The sequence below is a fragment of the Chiloscyllium plagiosum genome, chromosome 27 (genome assembly GCF_004010195.1).
Source record: "Chiloscyllium plagiosum isolate BGI_BamShark_2017 chromosome 27, ASM401019v2, whole genome shotgun sequence".
NCBI classification, from domain to species: domain Eukaryota; kingdom Metazoa; phylum Chordata; class Chondrichthyes; order Orectolobiformes; family Hemiscylliidae; genus Chiloscyllium; species Chiloscyllium plagiosum.
The window spans coordinates 46,849,999-46,869,522 of NC_057736.1; the positions used below are offsets into that span (position 1 = coordinate 46,849,999).

At 41.8% G+C, this 19,524-nt stretch overlaps 1 protein-coding gene across 3 annotated transcripts in view; it reads right to left on the reverse strand.

The window, feature by feature from the left end:
* The window catches only part of LOC122563449 (regulating synaptic membrane exocytosis protein 3-like), a 151,900-nt gene that overhangs the window by 84,726 nt on the left and 47,650 nt on the right, over positions 1–19,524 (reverse strand). For all 3 annotated transcript variants that reach the window (XM_043717186.1, XM_043717187.1, XM_043717185.1), the window contains exon 2: positions 14,779–15,056. In XM_043717186.1, the coding sequence (XP_043573121.1) occupies positions 14,779–14,995 (217 nt within the window). In that variant the 5' untranslated portion in view covers positions 14,996–15,056. The remainder of the gene's footprint in view (positions 1–14,778; positions 15,057–19,524) is intronic.

Below are 19,524 nucleotides of genomic sequence, written 5' to 3' on the forward strand. Positions count from 1 at the left end.
GCATGGAGAGAAAGCAAGAGTGAGAAACTGAAACTGCATGATCAGCCATGATCGTATTGAATGGTGGTTCAGCCTGAAAGGGCCAAATGGCCTACTCCTGCTCCTATTTCCTATGATCCCTGTAGAATTTGATGGCTTTTATTCTTTATTGATTCATGGGTTGAGGGTGTCACTGACTCGGCAGCATTGACCTGCTACTGTCAGCAGCAGGAGCTGTGCTCCTTAATCCCAGAGGACAGCTAAGAGTCAACCACATTGCTGTGGGTTTGGAGTCACATGTGGGCCAGACCAGGAAAGGATGGTAGTTTCTTTTCCTAAAGGACATTAATGAACCAGATGGGCTCGTTCTGACAATTGACAATGGATTTGTGGTCATCATTACACTCTTAATTCCTATTGAATTCATTATTGAATTCAAATTCCACCATCTGGTGTGACGGGATTCAAACCCGGGGTCCCTGAACATTATCTAGGTCTCTGAATTAACAGTCCAGCGTTAGTGCCAATAGGCCATTGCCTCCCCTTGAATTCTAGTGTTCAATGTCCTTCAAAAGTCATTTCTCTCAATCATCTAAAAATCTTCAAACTACTTCCCTGAAATGTGGCCCATTTTTGCAATTCCTTCACCTAACCACACCAAGCAAATTTTCCTGTCTCCTTAAATCACTCCACATCTCATCACTTTGACTTAGGAATGAGGTCCCACTTGCATACTGCCTGGTATCTAATGGAGAACAAACATTTCCACTGCTGTTTGGAGGACTGTTCACTGCTGGGTAGAGTGTGTGTGTCTGCCTTTTCTAGGGACACTCTGTACAATAATTAATGGAGATAACTGGTGTTCTAATTGCCTGCTCGCTGCAGAGCCGGCAAAATCCTCAAGCTACCTTTTTTTTAGGGATGCTATTCAGGAATATAACTGACAGAAACCAGGCTTCACTGGGATTCAGGAGCACAGCTCCTGCTGCTGACAGTAGCAGGTCAATCTGAGACCAGCAATTCAACTGAAGGGCAGTGCCACTGAGAAGGTGGTTGCTATGACACCCACTGGAAGCCTGGGACTGTTACTTGATCACAATTTTAATTTGCATTTCCCTCTATGTAATCACCATGTTGCTAAGGAGCCCCTGCCATTTCTGGCCTGCCTTGACCAATGGGGTGCTGAGGCTTTCAGAGCTGCCGGCTCTCTGATTAGGTCAGCAGTGTCAGGACTTTTAATTGGGAGACTAGCTGATTAATTGTTGACCAATTCGGAAACTTCCAGAGGTAAAATTGCTGACTTTCTCCCACTGCTGCTGAGTTTGGGCTTGGTTCCTATCGCCAGGGTCTCAGAGCCCAGTGGTCAGAACCCAATGGATCACAACTTTGACGCCTTTGAGCTGCTGTCATTCCATATGCCCTCAGTCAATATCGCCATCAACTTTAAAGCTTTCAATTAACCCAGCAACCACCATCTTGTGGAAAATCAACACCTTCACAAGGCGAGGTGGAAAATTAAGTCAAGGAAAGGGGCGGCACAGTGGCACGGTGGTTAGCACTGCTGCCTCACAGTGCCAGAGACCTGGGTTCAATTCCCACCTCAGGCAACTGTCTGTGTGGAGTTTGCGCATTCTCCCCGTGTCTGCGTGGGTTTCCTCCGGGTGCTCTGGTTTCCTCCCACAGTCCAAAAATGTGCAGGTTAGGAGAATTGGCCATGCTAAATTGCCCGTAGTGTTAGTTGACGGGGTAAATGTAGGGGAATGGTTCTGGGTGGGTTACTCTTCGGAGGGTTGGTGTGGACTTGTTGGGCCGAAAGGCCTGTTTCCACACTGTAAGTAATCTAATCTAAACTGTAAGAAAGCCATCTCACTTTAATTGACAAAGCACTGTATTCAGCACCAGAATCTCATTAACTGCTTATTTATAATTGAGTCAGGATTTCTGCCATTTCCATTCATACCTGAATGTGTCAAGGAACGTTGTTAGAAAAGTTGGGGAAGTAGAGGGAAGATTGTGGATAAATCACTGCCCAAAATCCAAACGTTTATCAACTTGTGAAAAAGAATCTGAAAGCAGGAGTGACTTGGAGGCTGTACGGTGTAAATGATAAGGCCTTACCGAGAATCTCAACAAGGCTTCATATCCCAAATTACAGAATAACAAAATGAGTATAGTGCAGAAGGAGGCCATTCGGTCCTTTGTGTCTGTACTCGTTCTGTTACCAAGTGGAAATCCCTGCAAACCATTATTATCCACCACATTTCCAGGCAGTACACCTCACTAGGTGAAAAGTCTTTTCTAAACTTTTATTTTTCAAAAGAAAATGCTCACAAAGTCTCTGAGTCCTCAAGGAATGCCAGACCCCACACAATGGTGTTGTGACTGCAGAAAGCAGATACTTAACATAAATAGAAGGAACAAAACTGGTCATACCACACTGAAACTGGCAGCCAGTCCCCACAATGAAACAATCAGCTGGTCTGCAGAAAGATGTTGCTATACAGAGACATGGTAAACGTATTGATCTTTTTCCACTTGTAGCCAATGAACATGACTTTGATATTTTCGATTCTGTGATAAGGCTTATTAGTTTCCTCAAATACAATGAGTAAGAGACTGTGAGCAAGGAGGAGTGCAATGAAAGAGCCTACCCTTCCTCCAACCGTACCTCATTCCCAAACTCCCCCAGGACAGATTCTCTCTCTATTTAATGTGACAGATAAATATTTGACATTTTTTCCCCCTTGTGGCTGTGTAACACCACCTGCATAATCTACTCCCATCACCTGATGAAGGAGCAGTGCTCACAAACGCTTGTGATTTTAAATAAACCGATTGAACTGTAACCTGGTGTCATGTAACTTCTGAGTTTGTCCACCCCAGTCCAACACCGGCATCTCCACTTTATGCCCATCATCTGATAAAGAGGTCTATCATAAAGAAGCAAACAGAAAATGCTGGGGAAACTCAGCAGATCTGGCAGCATCAGGGGTGAGAGAAACAGAAACAGAGAGAAACATTTTGAATCCAGTCTGATTCTTCTTCAGACCCCCAGAACATCTTCAGTTCTGAAGAAGAATCATATTGGGCTCAAAATATTAACTGTTTCTCTCTCCACAAATACTGCCAGACCTGCTGAGATTCTTCAGCACTTTGTGTATTTGTTTCAGATTTCCATCATCCACAGTGTTTTGCATATGTCTGTTACAAAGAAAATTGCTGCTCCGTTAGCAAACTAGATCTTTCTAATTCTAGAAAAGTTATCTCCACTCAATGTAAATGTAGAACTGAAAGCTGCAAAAGGAGGAGGTTCGTGTGGAATTTTGCCAGCACCCACAGTAAGAATCTGTCAGAACATGTTCATGATTTTCAAGTCATAAAATGTGCAAATCTAATCAAAATTTGTATATACATATTTTTTCCTAGCAAATGCAATCAGACAGATTGATCTCAGGTCTCCTTACTCAGACCAGAATACAGTATCATTTGGCTTCTGATACTGAGCAGTAGCACTCTTGAGAAGGTAAACTAATTTTTTTTCCTTCCTTTTCCTATGAAGATGCTTGCAACAGTGCCAGGTATTGCCCAATAAATATATTTTTAAAATCATCTTGAAAAAACATGTCACATTTGAAGATTTATTTTAAACTTTTCCCAAACAAGAACATGGATGGTCAGAGATATTTTTTGTGGTTAGGTGGGGTATGCCCCTACCTTGCCTTCTCATACTCCTCCTTGCTCACAGTCTCTTACTCATTGTGTTTGAGGAAGCTAATAAGCCTTATCACAGAATCGAAAATATCAAAGTCATGTTCATTGGCTACAAGTGGAAAAAGATCAATACGTTTACCATCTCTCTGTATAGCAACATCTTTCTGCAGACCAGCTGATTGTTTCATTGTGGGGACTAGCCAATTGTGCCTCCATTTCCATCTGTTCACACTGCTTCTACTGATACAGTTGCCAGATGACCTCATTATGAATAGGTGGCTATGGTCCAAGAATGACTAATACATTCAACCTTGCTGGAGACAGTTTACACCCGGTTGCAAAGAGGACTGTTAGATTTGCTTGATTAACATTAGTATTGCCATATGTTAACTTTATCTTTCCGTGAAGCGTTTTCTTAATACTTATGCATTTAGACCGAATTAAAGGTTTATTTAAAGGACCTTTCACTGTCTGTGTTTGATTGAGATTTTTATGAGAAGATAAGAAGGCAGTTATTTCCAATGGGAATGTTGACTGCCTAACGGATTTTAGGTTTCTGACTCCAGATTAGGATTGTCCCATTGTTTATGCCTCTTTGTGAAGAATCTGTGACTTCCTGCAGAAACAGGCCTGAATCCAACAAGATTCTGGGGTGGGTCTGAAATGCTCAACACCTGCAATGGAGCCAGAAAATCTGGGAGTGCTAAGAGCAGGTTTGCTACCCACACATTATCCAATGCCAACAAATATTGCTGGAAACAGGAGTGAGACAACAATCTCAGAATTGGGCACTGCCCACAATTTTAAAGCATTTAAATCCTCCATTCCAACATAGATAGAGGTATAAAAATCTAGCCTAATACTAACCCATCCCACCAGTTGGAAAACTTGATGCAGAATTGGTTTTACAATCTCTCAGATTTGTCCTTTGAAATCACACTAGTTGTAAACTCAGTTGCTTGTGTGAGAATGTAATTGGAGGAGAAAGTGAGGTCTGCAGATGCTGGAGATCAAAGTTGAAACTTTATTGCTGGAACAGCACAGCAGGTCAGGCAGCATCCAGGGAACAGGAGATTCGACGTTTCGGGCACAGGCCGAAGAAGGGCCTGTTTCGGGCTTCTTCTTCCTGAAGAAGGGCCTGTGCCCGAAACGTCGAATCTCCTGTTCCCTGGATGCTGCCTGACCTGCTGTGCTGTTCCAGCAATAAAGTTTCAACTGAGAATGTAATTGTGCATGTGAGTGTGTGTCTGCAAAATATTCCTGAATGCAGCTTATTAGGTCATGAATTAGTGTTAGCGAGTGTCTGTTGCAAGTTCAGGTGCTGTTATATCCAGACCCCTGGGACAGTGATTTGTGGAGAGCCTTCATTATCCTTTGCAGCTTTCAGTTCCTGATCTTTTTGGAGTTTGCTAAACAAAAGAAGTTTGTCCATACTTCCAATGTGACTTGTGCCTCTAGCTTACCAATTTTATACATAATATCTTATACATCTATGGATTACAGTTTGAATCTCCTTCTGTTTGTTTGGCAATCAAAGTGATTTTATTTAGTAAAAACTGAAAGAACTGCGGATGCTGGATATCAGAAACAAAAATGGAAGTTGCTGGAAATGCTCAGCAGGTTCTGAGTTCATTTCTGAGGGAAAGTCACTGAACCTGAAACATTAACTCTGAAGATGCTGCCAGACCTGCTGAGTCTTTCCAGCAAATTTTGTTTTTGTTATTTTACTCAGTTCTCCTCTCAGCTATTCTCTATTTTCTCTTTTGCTGTTTGTTGTTTGTTTATGTTGTTTTTTTCTCTTCCCGTACACTTCACCAACTGATTTCCCAGTGAGGACATCAGGCCCACTTCCATCAGTTTCATAAAGGCACACCTTCACTGGGAATGGTCCCAGTTTCCCAGGAGTCGGAACCTGTCACTCTCAAAACAAAGAAAGAGCAACTTAAAGGAATTGTTTTGAAATGTAGAAATGTAGAAATTGTGGGTGGCATAGCAAGATCCCTTTGATAGCTGATTTGTTTTGTTTAGTGATGTTGGATGCAAAATATATATATTGACCAGGATACCAGGAAGAATTTCCTTGCTCTCTGGAAAGTCCCTCAGGGGCTTTTATCTCCATCTTAATTTGATCTTTGGTAAACACTCCTTCCAACATACCTTTATAACCCAGAATGCTGTTTATTCTGTCTGTTATTTGATTTTAAGAAACAGTATGATCCATGAGGGTAATAGGCCTGCAGTGGTAGAAATACTGCACTATCAAATACATTAACACAAATCCTATTTTTATAGAAGACAAATGAAGTAAATACTGTAGCAGGATACGACACCAACTTCAAAGCACTGACTGATTTATTTGCATAGAACATATGAATGAAGAGAATATATTCTTTAGAATGTGGAAATAAGCTCTCTCTGCCTGTACCACTAGCCATTCCTGAGAAGGAAAAAGGCAGCACTTTATTGAAAAAGGGAAGGAGACAATAAACAGGTAACCATAGCCTAGTTAGCTTAACCTCTGCTCTTGGAGGATGTCATACATGAAATAATTAAACAGAGTCAGCATGGCTTCATGAAAAAAATCATGGCCAACAAACTAATTAGAATTCTTTGAGAAGGTAACAATTGGGATAGATAAGGGGACTCTCTTGTGGGAGAGTCTAAGACCAGAGGGTATAATCTCAGAATAAGGGGTCACACATTTAAGACAGAGCTGAGGAGGAATTTCTTCTCTCAGAGGGTACTGAATCTTAGAGTCATAGAGTCATACAGCATAGAATCAGACCCTTCGGTCTGACCCATCCATGCCGTCCAGATATCATCCCAACCCAATCTAGTCCCACCTGCCAGCACCCAGCCCATATCCCTCCAAACCCTTCCTATTCATATACCCATCCAAATGCCTCTTAAATGTTGCAATTGTACCAGCCTCCACCACTTCCTCTGGCAGCTCATGGAGTTTGGTTAATTAACTATATTCAAGGCTGAGAATGACAATATTTTAATCAGTTGGGGAATTGAGAATTGTGGGGAAAAGGCAAGAAAGCGGAGTTGATGATTATCATTTCATTGGATGACAAACTGGACTCAATGAGCTGAATGGCCTACTTCTGCTGCTAAGTCTTATGGTCTTAAGATGTGTGAGAGCATTAGGCTCCTTTCAACTCATACCTTTCTGATTTGGAAATATCTCATCATTCTTTCATTGTCAAAAAGCCGGAGCTCAGGACAAGGGCGCAACCAGCCCACAGTCTTTGAGAGAGAGGATGATCTTTTCAGAGGAAGCAGTGAACAACATTATCAAATGGCCTTTCCAGTGACACCAGGTCCTGAGCATAAACAAACAAAAACAGTCTGACACTCCTCAATTTATGAAAACAATGAAGGCACACATCTCAACACCAAGATCCATACACCTTTGCTGGTACACTTTATCATCCTTTACTGTTCACACTGCCTTTAGCTCCTGACTGTGGAACACACATGTGCTGTTTGATAAAGAGTTAGATCTATGTCTAAAATAAAGTCACAGAGAGCCCAGATAATCTGCCCCTTTCTTTAAAGTTCCTCAGATATCACATCGTTGACAACACCCAGTGTTATGGGCACCTTGCCAACTGCCCTTCCCCATCACTTGATCTCACAGGACAACTTTTATAATTATGGTTACTAAAAAGAGTTCACAATCTGGGCAAATCTCCAACATAACCAGCAGAAGGCAACAAAGAGGCAGGAGCTATTCTCCTCATTGTTTCTGTACTAAATTGAAGTTGTTACAAATTACTAAACCAAAATATTCAGTTTAATTTAGTAGAATGTGTTGAGTTCTTTTGAGTGAATGAATCAGATCCAGGTGCTGTTCTAAGATTCTGGCAGATTGTGGTGGACACAGAACATTATTAAAGTCTTGACTTTAAAATTCTCATCCTTGGCCTTAAATCCCTCTCTGGCTTTTCTGCCTGCATCTATTTCTGCTCCATGATGATGAGTTTCGTACTGCATCACCTAGCTCTGTAATGTTCTCCAATGCTTTGTGATATCTTCAGTCCTTCAATTCTCACAGGTGAAAGTGAGGACTGCTGATGCTGGAGATCAAAGTCGGAAAGTGTGGCACTGGAAAAGCACAGCAGGTCAGGCAGCATCCGAGGAGCAGGAGAGCCGACGTTATGGATATGAGCCCTTCATCAGGAATATGGCTCCTGCTCCTCGGATGCTGCCTGACCTGCTGTGCTTTTCCAGCGCTACACTCCTTCAATTCAAGCATCTGGTATCCCCGGTTTTAAACAGCTGATGATTGCTCCTTCAGCTGCTAAGATCCTAAAGTCTAGAATTCCCTCCAAAAACCTTTCTACCTTTCTCCTCCTTTAAAATATTCCTCAAAACCAAAACTACTTCCTTGATCTTCCTCACCTGCTTATTTCATTCTTGGTTTTGTTATGGTGCTAGGTGGAGCCATCGGCCAATTGTGCATGCCTATTCTCTTATTTCTTCACACAAATTTTCTTTCCTTTAGGGATTATTGGGGAAATTCTGGGAGGATTCCAGGCCAATTATCATGAAGGGCATGGATAAGATAAACAGACAAAGTCTTTTCCCTGGGGTGGGGGAGTCCAGAACTATAGGGCATAGGTTTAGGGTGAGAGGGGAAAGATATAAAAGAGACCTAAAGGGCAGCTTTTTCACGCAGAGGGTGGTACGTGCATGGAATGAGCTGCCAGGGGAAGTAGTGGAGGCTAGTACGACTGCGACATTTAAAAGGCTTCTGGATGGGTATATGAATAGGAAGGGTTTGGAGGGATATGAGCCGGGTGTTGGCAGATGGGACTAGATTGGGTTGGGATATTTGGTCGGCATGGATGAGTTGGACCGAAGGGTCTATTTACGTGCTGTACATCTCTATGACTCTATATTGAACAGATTCTAATGCATTAATGTGGTATACAAATGTGAGCTGGTTCTGTGGAAAGAAGATAGACAAGGGTCTGCTCTGGAGAAATCTTTGATGATTTTGGCACACCAATATCTTCTTACACTGCTACTGCTGATCTGGCCTCTTTTCCTCAGAGTGAGGCAGTTTCTTGGTACAGCTCAGCATTTTCTTTGCCTTGTTGACTGCTGCTGTGTTTTCTGTGAATTCTGTGCATTCTTCACTCAGTTCACAGACTGGGACCTGCCAGGTATGAGCTGGGAATTCTACTGCACCAAGGTCAACAGGGGTCACATGTTAAAAATAAGTCGTCACCCATTCAATCCATTTTAATTTTATTTTATTTTAAAAGGAGGACTATACAGTCAAAAGATAACTGCACATATAAAGTCAGTTATTGTTTAACAAAGTCCTGTGTGGGAGCCATGGAATGTCACACTTACCAAGGACACTTCAAATTGGTAGAAATGTAACAGTAAGAGACAACAAGGAGCCTGACAATTCTCCCCTCTCAGCAGAAAGCCACTTCTTGCAGAATTTCAGTATTTTTACCTTCCAGAAGTACACAAAAAAGGAATTAAAAATCAATAGTGAACTCCATCGATATGTGTTACTGGCCTGGTATACTAGCTTTGGACTCTCGCAGCAGTGAGGATCGCAGCACTGAAAGCAGAACTTTTAAACACTCCTGCACTGCAGGTTAAAAAAAAAACATTCTTTACTGAGTGCTTCCAGTCACCCTCTCCTGAAAGGAATCAGGACGAAAGGGCTTCAATCAACCAATGAAGCCATAAATCTCAGAATCAACTGTTCAACTGCCAAAGTTGACATTATCAGTGACTACCAGTGTAATGACTACAACCTGATTTTCACAATCAATTCAAAGGCTAGCCTGTGTATCTTCTTAAAAACAAATGATCTTTTTGGACTCTCTTTTTATTTCACATAAAATCAAAGCACTTGTGCATTCTGGAGATATGGAATATAAGCAGAAAGCGCTGGAAAACTCAGTAATTCTGCGAGTATGTTGATGAGAGAAACTGAAGTAATGTTTTGAGTCCATTGTGACCTTTCTTTAGAAGAATCTGAAGAAGAGTTTTATCGGACTCAAGGCGTTAACTCTATTTTTCTCCCTACAGATGCTGCCAGGGTAGTTTCTCTAGCACTTTCTGTTCTTCTTTCTTATTTTTAATCTAATGTGCTGTGTTACTAATTCCTCTCACGTTCAGTGAATAATAAACTTTCTCTTTTTATTAATTTAAGAAAGTATGGTCAAATTGGCTCCTTTTCAAACTAAATTTGGTATGGACTTGGAAGAAGGTATCCACAAAAAAAAAAGGAACCTTTTAAAATGAACATTTTTGCAATCATTCAACAGGGTGGGTGAGTAACAAACAGGAGCCATTCCATCCCTCTTCACCCATCATGTTTACAATTTGAGATATCCCATCTGTAACCTGAAATAAATGTAGGCACCTCATCTGGGAACAGTCTTAAGAATTTGGAGGCTATTATTGACAAAAAAATCCCCACAGACAAATGAAAGAATTAGAATAGTTTTAAAAGAAGAAATTTGTAAAAGGTTTTCTTGAGCCAGTAATGTCACAGAACAAAAATATTTGTATTCCATGTCAGCATGTTCCAAACAGAGTTAGGGGAGGTTGCCCTGAGGGTTACAAATTCTGTCCCTCAAATAATTAAATGATTTAAAGATGTACTTGGAATGAAAATTTCACCCAAAAGCCAGAGACCCTAAATTATAAAAGGCTGACAGAGGATGATGAAACAGAGAGTAGTAAGTGAGATTAAAATTGGAACAGCAGAAATTAGAATTTCAAGAAAAAAAGCAAAGGGAAAGACAGAGATAGAGCAAAGGGAAAGGGAAGGAGAGGGAAGGGTGAGGATAGAAGAGGAAGAATGGCAAAAGAGGGATTTTGAACTAAAATGGCTCAAGCTGAATCGTTAGGGCAACACGATTGCTCAATAGTTAGCATTGCCGTCTCACAGCTGGGTTCAATTTTACTCTCAGGTGACTGTGTGGAGTTTGCACATTCTCTCTGTGTCTACGTGGCTTTCCTCTAGTACCTCTAGTTTCCTCCTACAGTCCAAAGATGTGCAGGTTAGGTAGATTGGCCATGGGAAATTGCCCATAGTGTCCAAGGAGGGGTGGTTAGCCATAGGAAATGCAGGGTTACAGGGGAGTGGGTCTGTGTGAGATGCTGTTTGGAAGGTCAGTCTGGACTCTGTTGGCCAAATAACCTGCTTCTGCACTGTAGGGACTCTATGATTCTATTCTACAAAGAGATCATTCACTCCGATGAAAGGGAAAAAAATGTGATTGCTCATTTAATTCCTAAGTCTGAGGAGGCAGAGTAGAAACTTGCTTTATCTCTTTTGATTGTTTGGCATGGCAGTTAGTAGCTGGTCCTGACTGGTCCTTATTACTGCAGAGTAAACTTCTCGGAAAAGCAGACGAGATTTACTCCCTCTTGCCCCAGGAAGGTACCACTAATGAGAAGGCAGTTAAAACCAAGTTCATGTTAAATGTATACCAGTTAGTACCAGACATTTCAAAATCCAATTTTAAAAACGAAAGCTGCAAAAGGTCTACTTGAGTTTGCATTGATTCATATAGAAATGTGCACAGCATTTCACTGATTTAAAGGACAAGAGTTGAGGTGAGAATGAATTTCATATCACTCTAAATCTATGCTCCCTCATTCTTTTATACTTTTACAGGTGGGAACAGCTTTTCCCTATCTACTCTATCTGGCCCATTCATGATTTTGAAAAATTTCTATCAGATCTCCTCTCAGTCTTCTTTCTCTCCAGGAGAACAGTCCCAACTTCTTCAGTCTTTCTTCATCACTGAAGTTACAATTCACCCTCCTCTATCGCAGCAACTCCCCATTCAACCCCAGAAAATGGAAGACATTCATCTGCTCCCTCCCACTGTTCAAACTCCATACACACCTTCCAGGTAATGTAACATTTCACTTAAGGTTTGTGCCCTTCAGGGGGGTTTCCTCTGAGGTGGGAGCTTTGAGTCGGAAATTTCCCAATTCAGGCTTTCTGCCTCAGCAACAAAATAATCTGGCCCAAGCAATTGGCAAAGGGATAGGTGAATGGTGACTATTACATAAACAGAGAGAGACTGCAGAATTCTGCAGCACAGGGGGATCTGCACATATAGAATGTTAACAGTAGGACAAACAGAAGGTTGACCTTTACTTCAAGGAGGATGGAGTCTGACAGTAGGAAGTATTGCTACATCTGTAAAACTAATTGAGAAATCAAGCTATAGTTTGGCAGAAAGAAAAGACCTCTCCCAGAAATTCTTCATAGAATCCACTACAGTCTGAAAGCAGGCTATTCAGTCCATTGAGTCTGCATGGCCCCTCCCACCCCACCTTATACCTATAATCCTGCATTAACCATGGCCAATCCACTTAACTTGCACATTTTTGAACTGTGGGAGGAAATAGAACACCCAGAGGAAACGCAGGCACGGGGGAGAATGTGGAAATTCCACACAGACAGTTGCCCGAGGCTGGAATTGAACCCAGTGCCTGGCCCTGTGAGGCAGCAGTACAAACCAGAGACACCGTGCCGTGCACTCTTGGGGCAGAAGAAGTAAAACTCTTGTGGAAAAGGTTTTGTATTGGAAAAGGTTTTATAGGGACAGGAAGCAAATCTTTCTGTGGAAAAGGCCGTTTTACAAGAACTGACTTGACGGTTTAATGGGATTTATTCAAGAGGGTCAGAAAGAGAAGGCTCCGGAGAGGTGTGCTTTCAGGACTAAGGTGACGAGAGTGCGTGAGTTCAAAGTGGGCTTTGCTGGTGATAATTGTATCTACAAAACTAATTCTGGGTGGAATGGTTGATGAAGCTCTTTGTGAGAGTCGGCTCAAGAAGAGGTGAAACCCTGTTGGAGAGCGAGAGGAAACGTTAACATTGTTCTTGATGCAACCGACATACCAGTCATGTTGGCAGCATTGGTATGAAGTGATCTTCTGAAAGGTGTTCACATTTGGAGTCAATGGATTGAAATGTCAACTCTGCTTCCTTCCCACAGATATTGCCAGACCTGCTGAGTTTTGCCAGCAATTTCTTCTGAAATGTCATCTGACTATAAATTAATGTTTAAATCATGTCATTTTAGTTTGATTGTTACAGCTGAAGCCACATGGAGGTCAGACCAGGTAAGACTAGCTGCACGGTGGCACAGTGGTTAGCACTGCTGCCTCACAGCGCCAGAGACCGGTTTAATTCCCGCCTCAGGCAACTGACTGTGTGGAGTTTGCACATTCTCCCCGTGTCTGCGTGGGTTTCCTCCGGGTGCTCCGGTTTCCTCCCACAGTCCAAAAATGTGCAGGTTAGGTGAATTGGCCATGCTAAATTACCCATAGTGTTAGGTGTAGGGGAATGGGTCGGGGTGGGTGAGCTTCAGCGGGTCGGTGTGGACTTGTTGGGCCGAAGGGCCTGTTTCCACACTGTAAATAATCTAATCTAAAAACCAGTGAGCCAGGTGGATGGTGAATGAAGTTCCCATCTTGCAATGGACCAAGGGGAGCTGGACCAAGGTGGATATTTCCAAGCTCTTGTTACTCTGGAATGAAAATCTAGCCCCAAGACTTTCTCTTATAGGGAAAGATTGATTAAGTTAGGCTTACCCTCATCAGAGTTGAGAAGACTATGATTGATCTTATTTAAACATACAAGATCTTGAAGGGATTTATCAGGGGAGGTGCTGAGAGGATGGTTCCCGTTGTGGGGGGAATGTGTAAACAGGGGTACACTGTTACAAAATAATGGGCGTCCCTATAAGACAGAGATGAGGAGGAATTTCATAAGGTTGGGAATCTTTGGAATTCTCTACCCCAGACAGAAATTTAAAACATTGAATAAATTCAAGGTCACGTTTGACAGATTTGTGTTCAACAAGAGAGTAAGGGAGTAAGGGAAAATGTGGGGTATAGGATGTGAGGCCAAGATCAGATCAGCGATGCACTTTATAATTATTTCTTACTGTCATGTGTTCTTCTGACACTGAGAATGTTTGAAAGTGCATTCCAACAACTAAAGCAATTTTGAAGTGATAATGTTACCCTCTTATAATGTCAAAAATGCAGCAACTAATACTTGCACACCAAGCTCCCAAAACAACAATACACTATGACCAGGTAATCCCTTTTTTATTATGTGGATTGAGGAAAAGTTATTGGGCACTCCATCAGGGCACACTCCTCTGATCTTCCTGAAGGAGGGTCACAGCAACTTTTGATATTCTGCACAAAGGTCAGTTGGGGCATCGGTTTAATGTCACATCTACAAGACAACACCTGTGCTAGTGGCATACTCCATTGCTGCTGGGAGTTTCAGCTTGAATTATATGCTCATCACTCTGGAAGTGAATCTTGAGTCTATAAGTCAGAGGCAAGAATACCCCCCTGTTGAGCGACAGCTGACACCTTCAGCTAAGAACACGGGATGGAAAGGGAGAGGGTGCAAAATGGAGCCTTTAAAAACATAATCAGCACAATCCTTTGACAAGCCCATGTACAATTTGTTCTGTTTATAAACTGCACTCAATGCAGTTAATCTGCAGTTGCAGAAACAGGACTTTGCTGTCAGCAGTTGCTAAAAATCATCTCGACAGCGGCTTCATGCCTTTTCCCTCCTAAGATACTTTTCCTGAACAGGTTTGGTAAGCTTCACACTTAGAAACCCATTGTCATCAATAAATATTCATCACTGAATTAATTTGTGGCAGTTGATTGACTGCACAAGGCATCAGAACAAAACCTGACACTATCCTCATCTGATGTTTGCATATGTCGCTGGATTAAAAACTGGGAATGGTTTTCTCTTTCCTGCTACGGGATGCCAGATCCAACTGCTCATTCCTATTGCTACCCAAGTTGAGCCTAGGGAACACATCCCAGGCTAGGAATAGTCAATACAGCATCACAGAAACGAGTGTACACTAATCTCTCACCTGTTCCCAGTACAAACCACGGTCATTTCATTTATCAATGTGGAAGGTGGTTTCCACAAATACTTTGTACATGGACTTTATAGTAACTCAGAGCATGTTCATCTTTAACTGGACTGTACCCCAACCACCTGAATAAACCAACCCACTTTAATGCTCAGCTTACTGGTCTGGTTAAGTTGTGTTGTACTCTTGCTCCATTGCGACAGTCCGACGATAGCCACCATTTTGGCACCAAGACTGGACCGCCTCTTCTTTATGGCATTGTCAGCCACAGCTTCCTGCTGGCTGGTGCTGCTTTTCTCCATGTCATACATCTCTCCACTTATACTGGAACTCCGGAGCACACTTCTCGCTGTCTTACTGGTGGCCCCGTTGTACATTTTTGCTTCTTTCTGGCTTTGCTCTGTTGTGTGGATTCTCTCTAAGGCTTTTCAGCACAAACTGTTGAAATAAAAAAACAACAGATTATTTCAATATATGTGTTTCCAACAAAAAGTAAACATATTGAAAATTCTGACTGCACAGGACTAACAGAGGAATGGTTTATTGTACCTCTGTTATTTTAGAAGCTGTAAAAAGAACAAGATCAGGAATGGGATTGAGGAGGTAACATTTTTGAGGCACAACAGATGAAGCAGTCTCTTTCTGCACTTGAAATTTCTCTCAAAGTTTTCTCTGTGGGACTGGGTGCCACATTGGATCTGATTGTGTTTTTAATCAGTCTGTTCCATAATGTTATTACATACATCTGGAGCAGGTGGGACTTGATCCCAGCCTTCCTAGCTCAGAGATAGGGCATGATCCTTCAATAAGTATTGTTGGTTACAAAGGTTTCATTAAGATTGAGCTGGGAATGGACTAATTTCAGTTCCTATTGGATCTGCACATAAAGGTTAATCCCAGCCTGATTCAGCAAATTGTGTAAATCTCACTCAAAGAGACCACAGCTTAGCTCAGGATCGGGGTGTAGGGAGGGTTAATCCTGTGGTGAACTTTGCACGATTTAGACTTATCATCATCTTCACAGTTTCAATATTAAACTACTGCCGTATGGGTATTGGCAACTTTTATGGAAAGATAAGACAGGGTCAGAGAGTACTTCTGGAACAGTGTCTGAAACCAGTGTCTGTTAGAGGGCAGGTGACTGCAACGTCTGTGCAGTGTTAATGGATGATTGTTTTTGCTGGGGAGTTTATAACAGGATATAAACATTGAAAGGTTTGCTTTTGGTTTAAAGTTATCAGGATTCATAGAATCACTACTGTGTGAAAAGAGGCTTTCAGCCCATCAAGTATGCATCAACCCTCTGAAGAGCATCCCACATTGATCCAATCCCCATAACCCATATTTCCCATAGCTGATCCACGTAGCCTGCTTGCCCCTGGACACGACAGACAAGTTAGCGTGGCCAATAGATCTCACCTGCACATATTTGGACTGTGGAAGGGAACTGGAGTATCTGGTGGAAACACAGACACAGGGAGAACATGCAAACTCCACACAGACAAGTCTGGAACTGAACCTGGGTCCCTGACACTGTGAGGCAGCAGTACTAACCACTGAGCCACCATGTCACCTATTGGTCTTTAGTTTAAACCACCTAAAGATTGGAAGAGACATGACTGGGGTCAGAAGTGAATAAGGTTTCTTTCCTGGAAAGGAGTTTTAGAGATTTCCAGGAAAGGTCAGTTACCTTATTGTTAAGGTTCATGTGCAAAACCTCCATTACAGGTGTGTTTAGTTACAAATTGGCAAACTATTAAAAGATTGAGAAAATCAAAGCTTTCAGATTTTGTGAAGATACATGTAAGAAGACTTCGCAGTTCACAGCATGCAACTGGGGAAGAAGCTATGAAGTCAAATATAAAGATCTGATATAGAAAAGTGATTTCATTAGATGTCGAAAAGCTGTGAAGTAGTGCTATTGGGAAATGAATGAAATTTTGTATTGCTGTGTGTTTTATGCTATGTTTTATATTTAGATAGATTGATTTCTTTTATTTCTTTTGTGTAATAAATGTCTGTTTTATTATTAAAGAAAATGACCACCACATTAAATATATTTTTAAAAATAACTTAGTCTGATCACTTCCCGAGAGGGGTCTTGCCAGCATTTATGTTCATTGATTTTGAAGGATCGGTGCCTCTGTTAAACAAAAGGCTACATGGAAGTGCTGAACATAATGTAAAGCTGTTGAGGTGAGACATTTATTGCACAGGTTGATTTTAAAAATAGCTTTGGACATTGCTAAGCATTTTCTAGAAGCCAAAGATATAACATTGGATTATTTGACATTTTTAACTAAAGCTAAACTGAGAGATTAGCAGATGACTTGGATGTAGAATTAAAATCAGGATCTCATCAGGAAATGCTGAAAGTGACAATTTGAAACTAGAATAAGTTTCAGCTGAACTTGAGAAGACTCAGATAGAATTCACCAGAATATAGTTATACAGTGATAAAAAGAAAACCTTGAGTTACAGATAAAGAGACACGAAATGGAAGACAAAGAGAGGAAAATAGGGGGAGTGAGGAAAAGGAGATGTCGGTCAATGAGTGGGCAAAAACTTGGCAGATGGAGTTTAATGTAGGGAATCAATGGACAGATGATTATTTAAATAGAAAGAGACTTCGAAAAAGTGCAGCACAGAAGACTCTGCGTGTTCTTGTACAGCAAGTAATTACGAAGAGACGTAGAATTTTGGCCTTTAAAGCTGGGTGTTGTAGAGTAAAAATTTAAAAATAGAATTGTGTTGATACAGATATACAAGGTGTTGGTGAGGCCGGTCCTGGAGTGTTGTGTACAGTATGGTCCCTGTATTTAAGAAAGGATACACTGGCATTGAAGTGCACTGAAGTCAGCGAGAGATAGGTTCTGGAGTAGTAAGGTATTGAAAGGAATAGGGACTTAACCAAAAAGATCAGAACAATTGGAAAATAATCACAAATTTAAAAAATCAAAAGTTGATCTTCATTATATTTGATAAGTACATTAATCTCAAAAGGTGAGGTGGTATAATACTTACCTTCCAGAAAACTATTAAAGTGATTTACGTGAATAAATCAGGAAAATAAACATCTTTGGGTGTTCATGATGTTAATGGAAGCAATGTGTTGGCTATTAAACAACATCCCTAAGGACTCAATCCAGAAAAATTAGCCTATGTGGGGAATATTATTGAACCAAGTAACAGGAGCTGAAGCTCACCTGTCATGATGGTGCCAAAAACATTCTGTACTGATTCTCATAAGTCAATGCAGTAATACAAGTAAATTTGCATCCTGTTCCAGAATTTGAGGACTGCATTGAAAGAATTCGGCATGACAACTTATTACCCAAATTAAGTTGCTAAAAAGGATAAGGGCATGTTCCATTGACTAACAGACCCAGAGAGATTGTAGCTTTTGTAACATCAGGTTGACTTTATTAATCTAATCCCTCCCATTTATCCCTCCACCTCCGAGGCTTCCAACCTCATTCCTGATGAAGGGCTTTTCCGAAACGTCGATTTTCCTGTTCCATGCCTGACCTGCTGTGCTTTTCCAGCACCACTCTAATCTTGTCTACATACTGTGACAGGAAACAATCTTGCACACATTGGACAAGAACTGACCCATCTAAAGTACTCAAACTATAGTATTTCCAGTCAATATTTGGAGAGTTTAAGTTCCCCATAACAACCACCCTCTCACTCTCACTCCTGTCCAAAATCATCTTTGCTATCCTTTCCTCTACATCTCTGGAACTATTCAGAGGCTACAAAAAACTACCAACAGGGTGACCTCTCCTTTCCTGTTTCTAGCCTCAGCACATACTACCTCAGTAGACGAGTCCTCAAACGTCTTTTCTGCCACCGTAATACTGTCTTTGACTAACAATGCCACATCCCCACCTCTTTTACCATCTTCCCTGCTCTTACTGAAACATCTAAATCCTGGAACCTGCAACAACCATTCCTGTCCCTGCTCTCTCCATGTCTCCAAAATGGTCACAACATCGAAGCCCCAGGTACTAACCCATGCTGAAAATTCACCCACCTTATTCCCGGATGCTCCTGGCGTTGAAGTAAACACACGTCAAACCATCTTCCGACTTGCTGGTGAAATCTTGCAACCTTGAAACCATATTTCTAACCTCACCATTATCACCTGGACACTACAATTTAGGTTCCCGTCCCTGCTCAATTAGTTTAAACCCTTCCTGAAGAGCATTAGCAAATGTGCCCCCCAGGATATTGGTACCCCTCTGGTTCAGGTGTAGACCATTCTGTTTGTAGAGGTCCCACCTACCCCAGAATGACCCCCAATTATTCAGATATCTGAATCCATCCCTCCCACACCATCCCTGTAGCCACGTGTTCAACTCCTCTCTCTCCCTATTCCTTGCCTCGCTGGCACATGGCACAGGCAACAAACCAGAGATAACAACTCTGTTTGTTCTTGCACTAAGCTTCCACCCTAGCTCCCTGAATTTCTGCCTTAAAGCCCAATCCCTTTTCCTATCTATGTTGTTAGTGCCTATGTAGACCTTGGCACTTGGGTCTGCTCCCCCTCCCCCTCAAGGATTCCGAAAACATAATCCGAGACATCACTAACCCTGGCACCTGGGAGGCAACACACCAACCGTGAGTCTCTCTTGTTCCCACAGAACCACCTGTCTGTCCCTCTAACTATGGAGTCCCCAGTGACTAATGCTCTGCTCCTCTCCCCTTCTAAGCAACAGGAACAGACTCTGCGCCAGAGACCTGTACCCCATTGCTTACCCCTGGTAAGTCATCTCCTCCAATAGTATTCAAAATGGCATACTTGTTATTTAGGGGAGCAGCCACAGGGGTTCCCTGCACTGCCTGCCTGTTCCCTTTCCGTTCCCTGACTCTAACCCATCTGCCTTTTCTTTGTTCTTGAGGT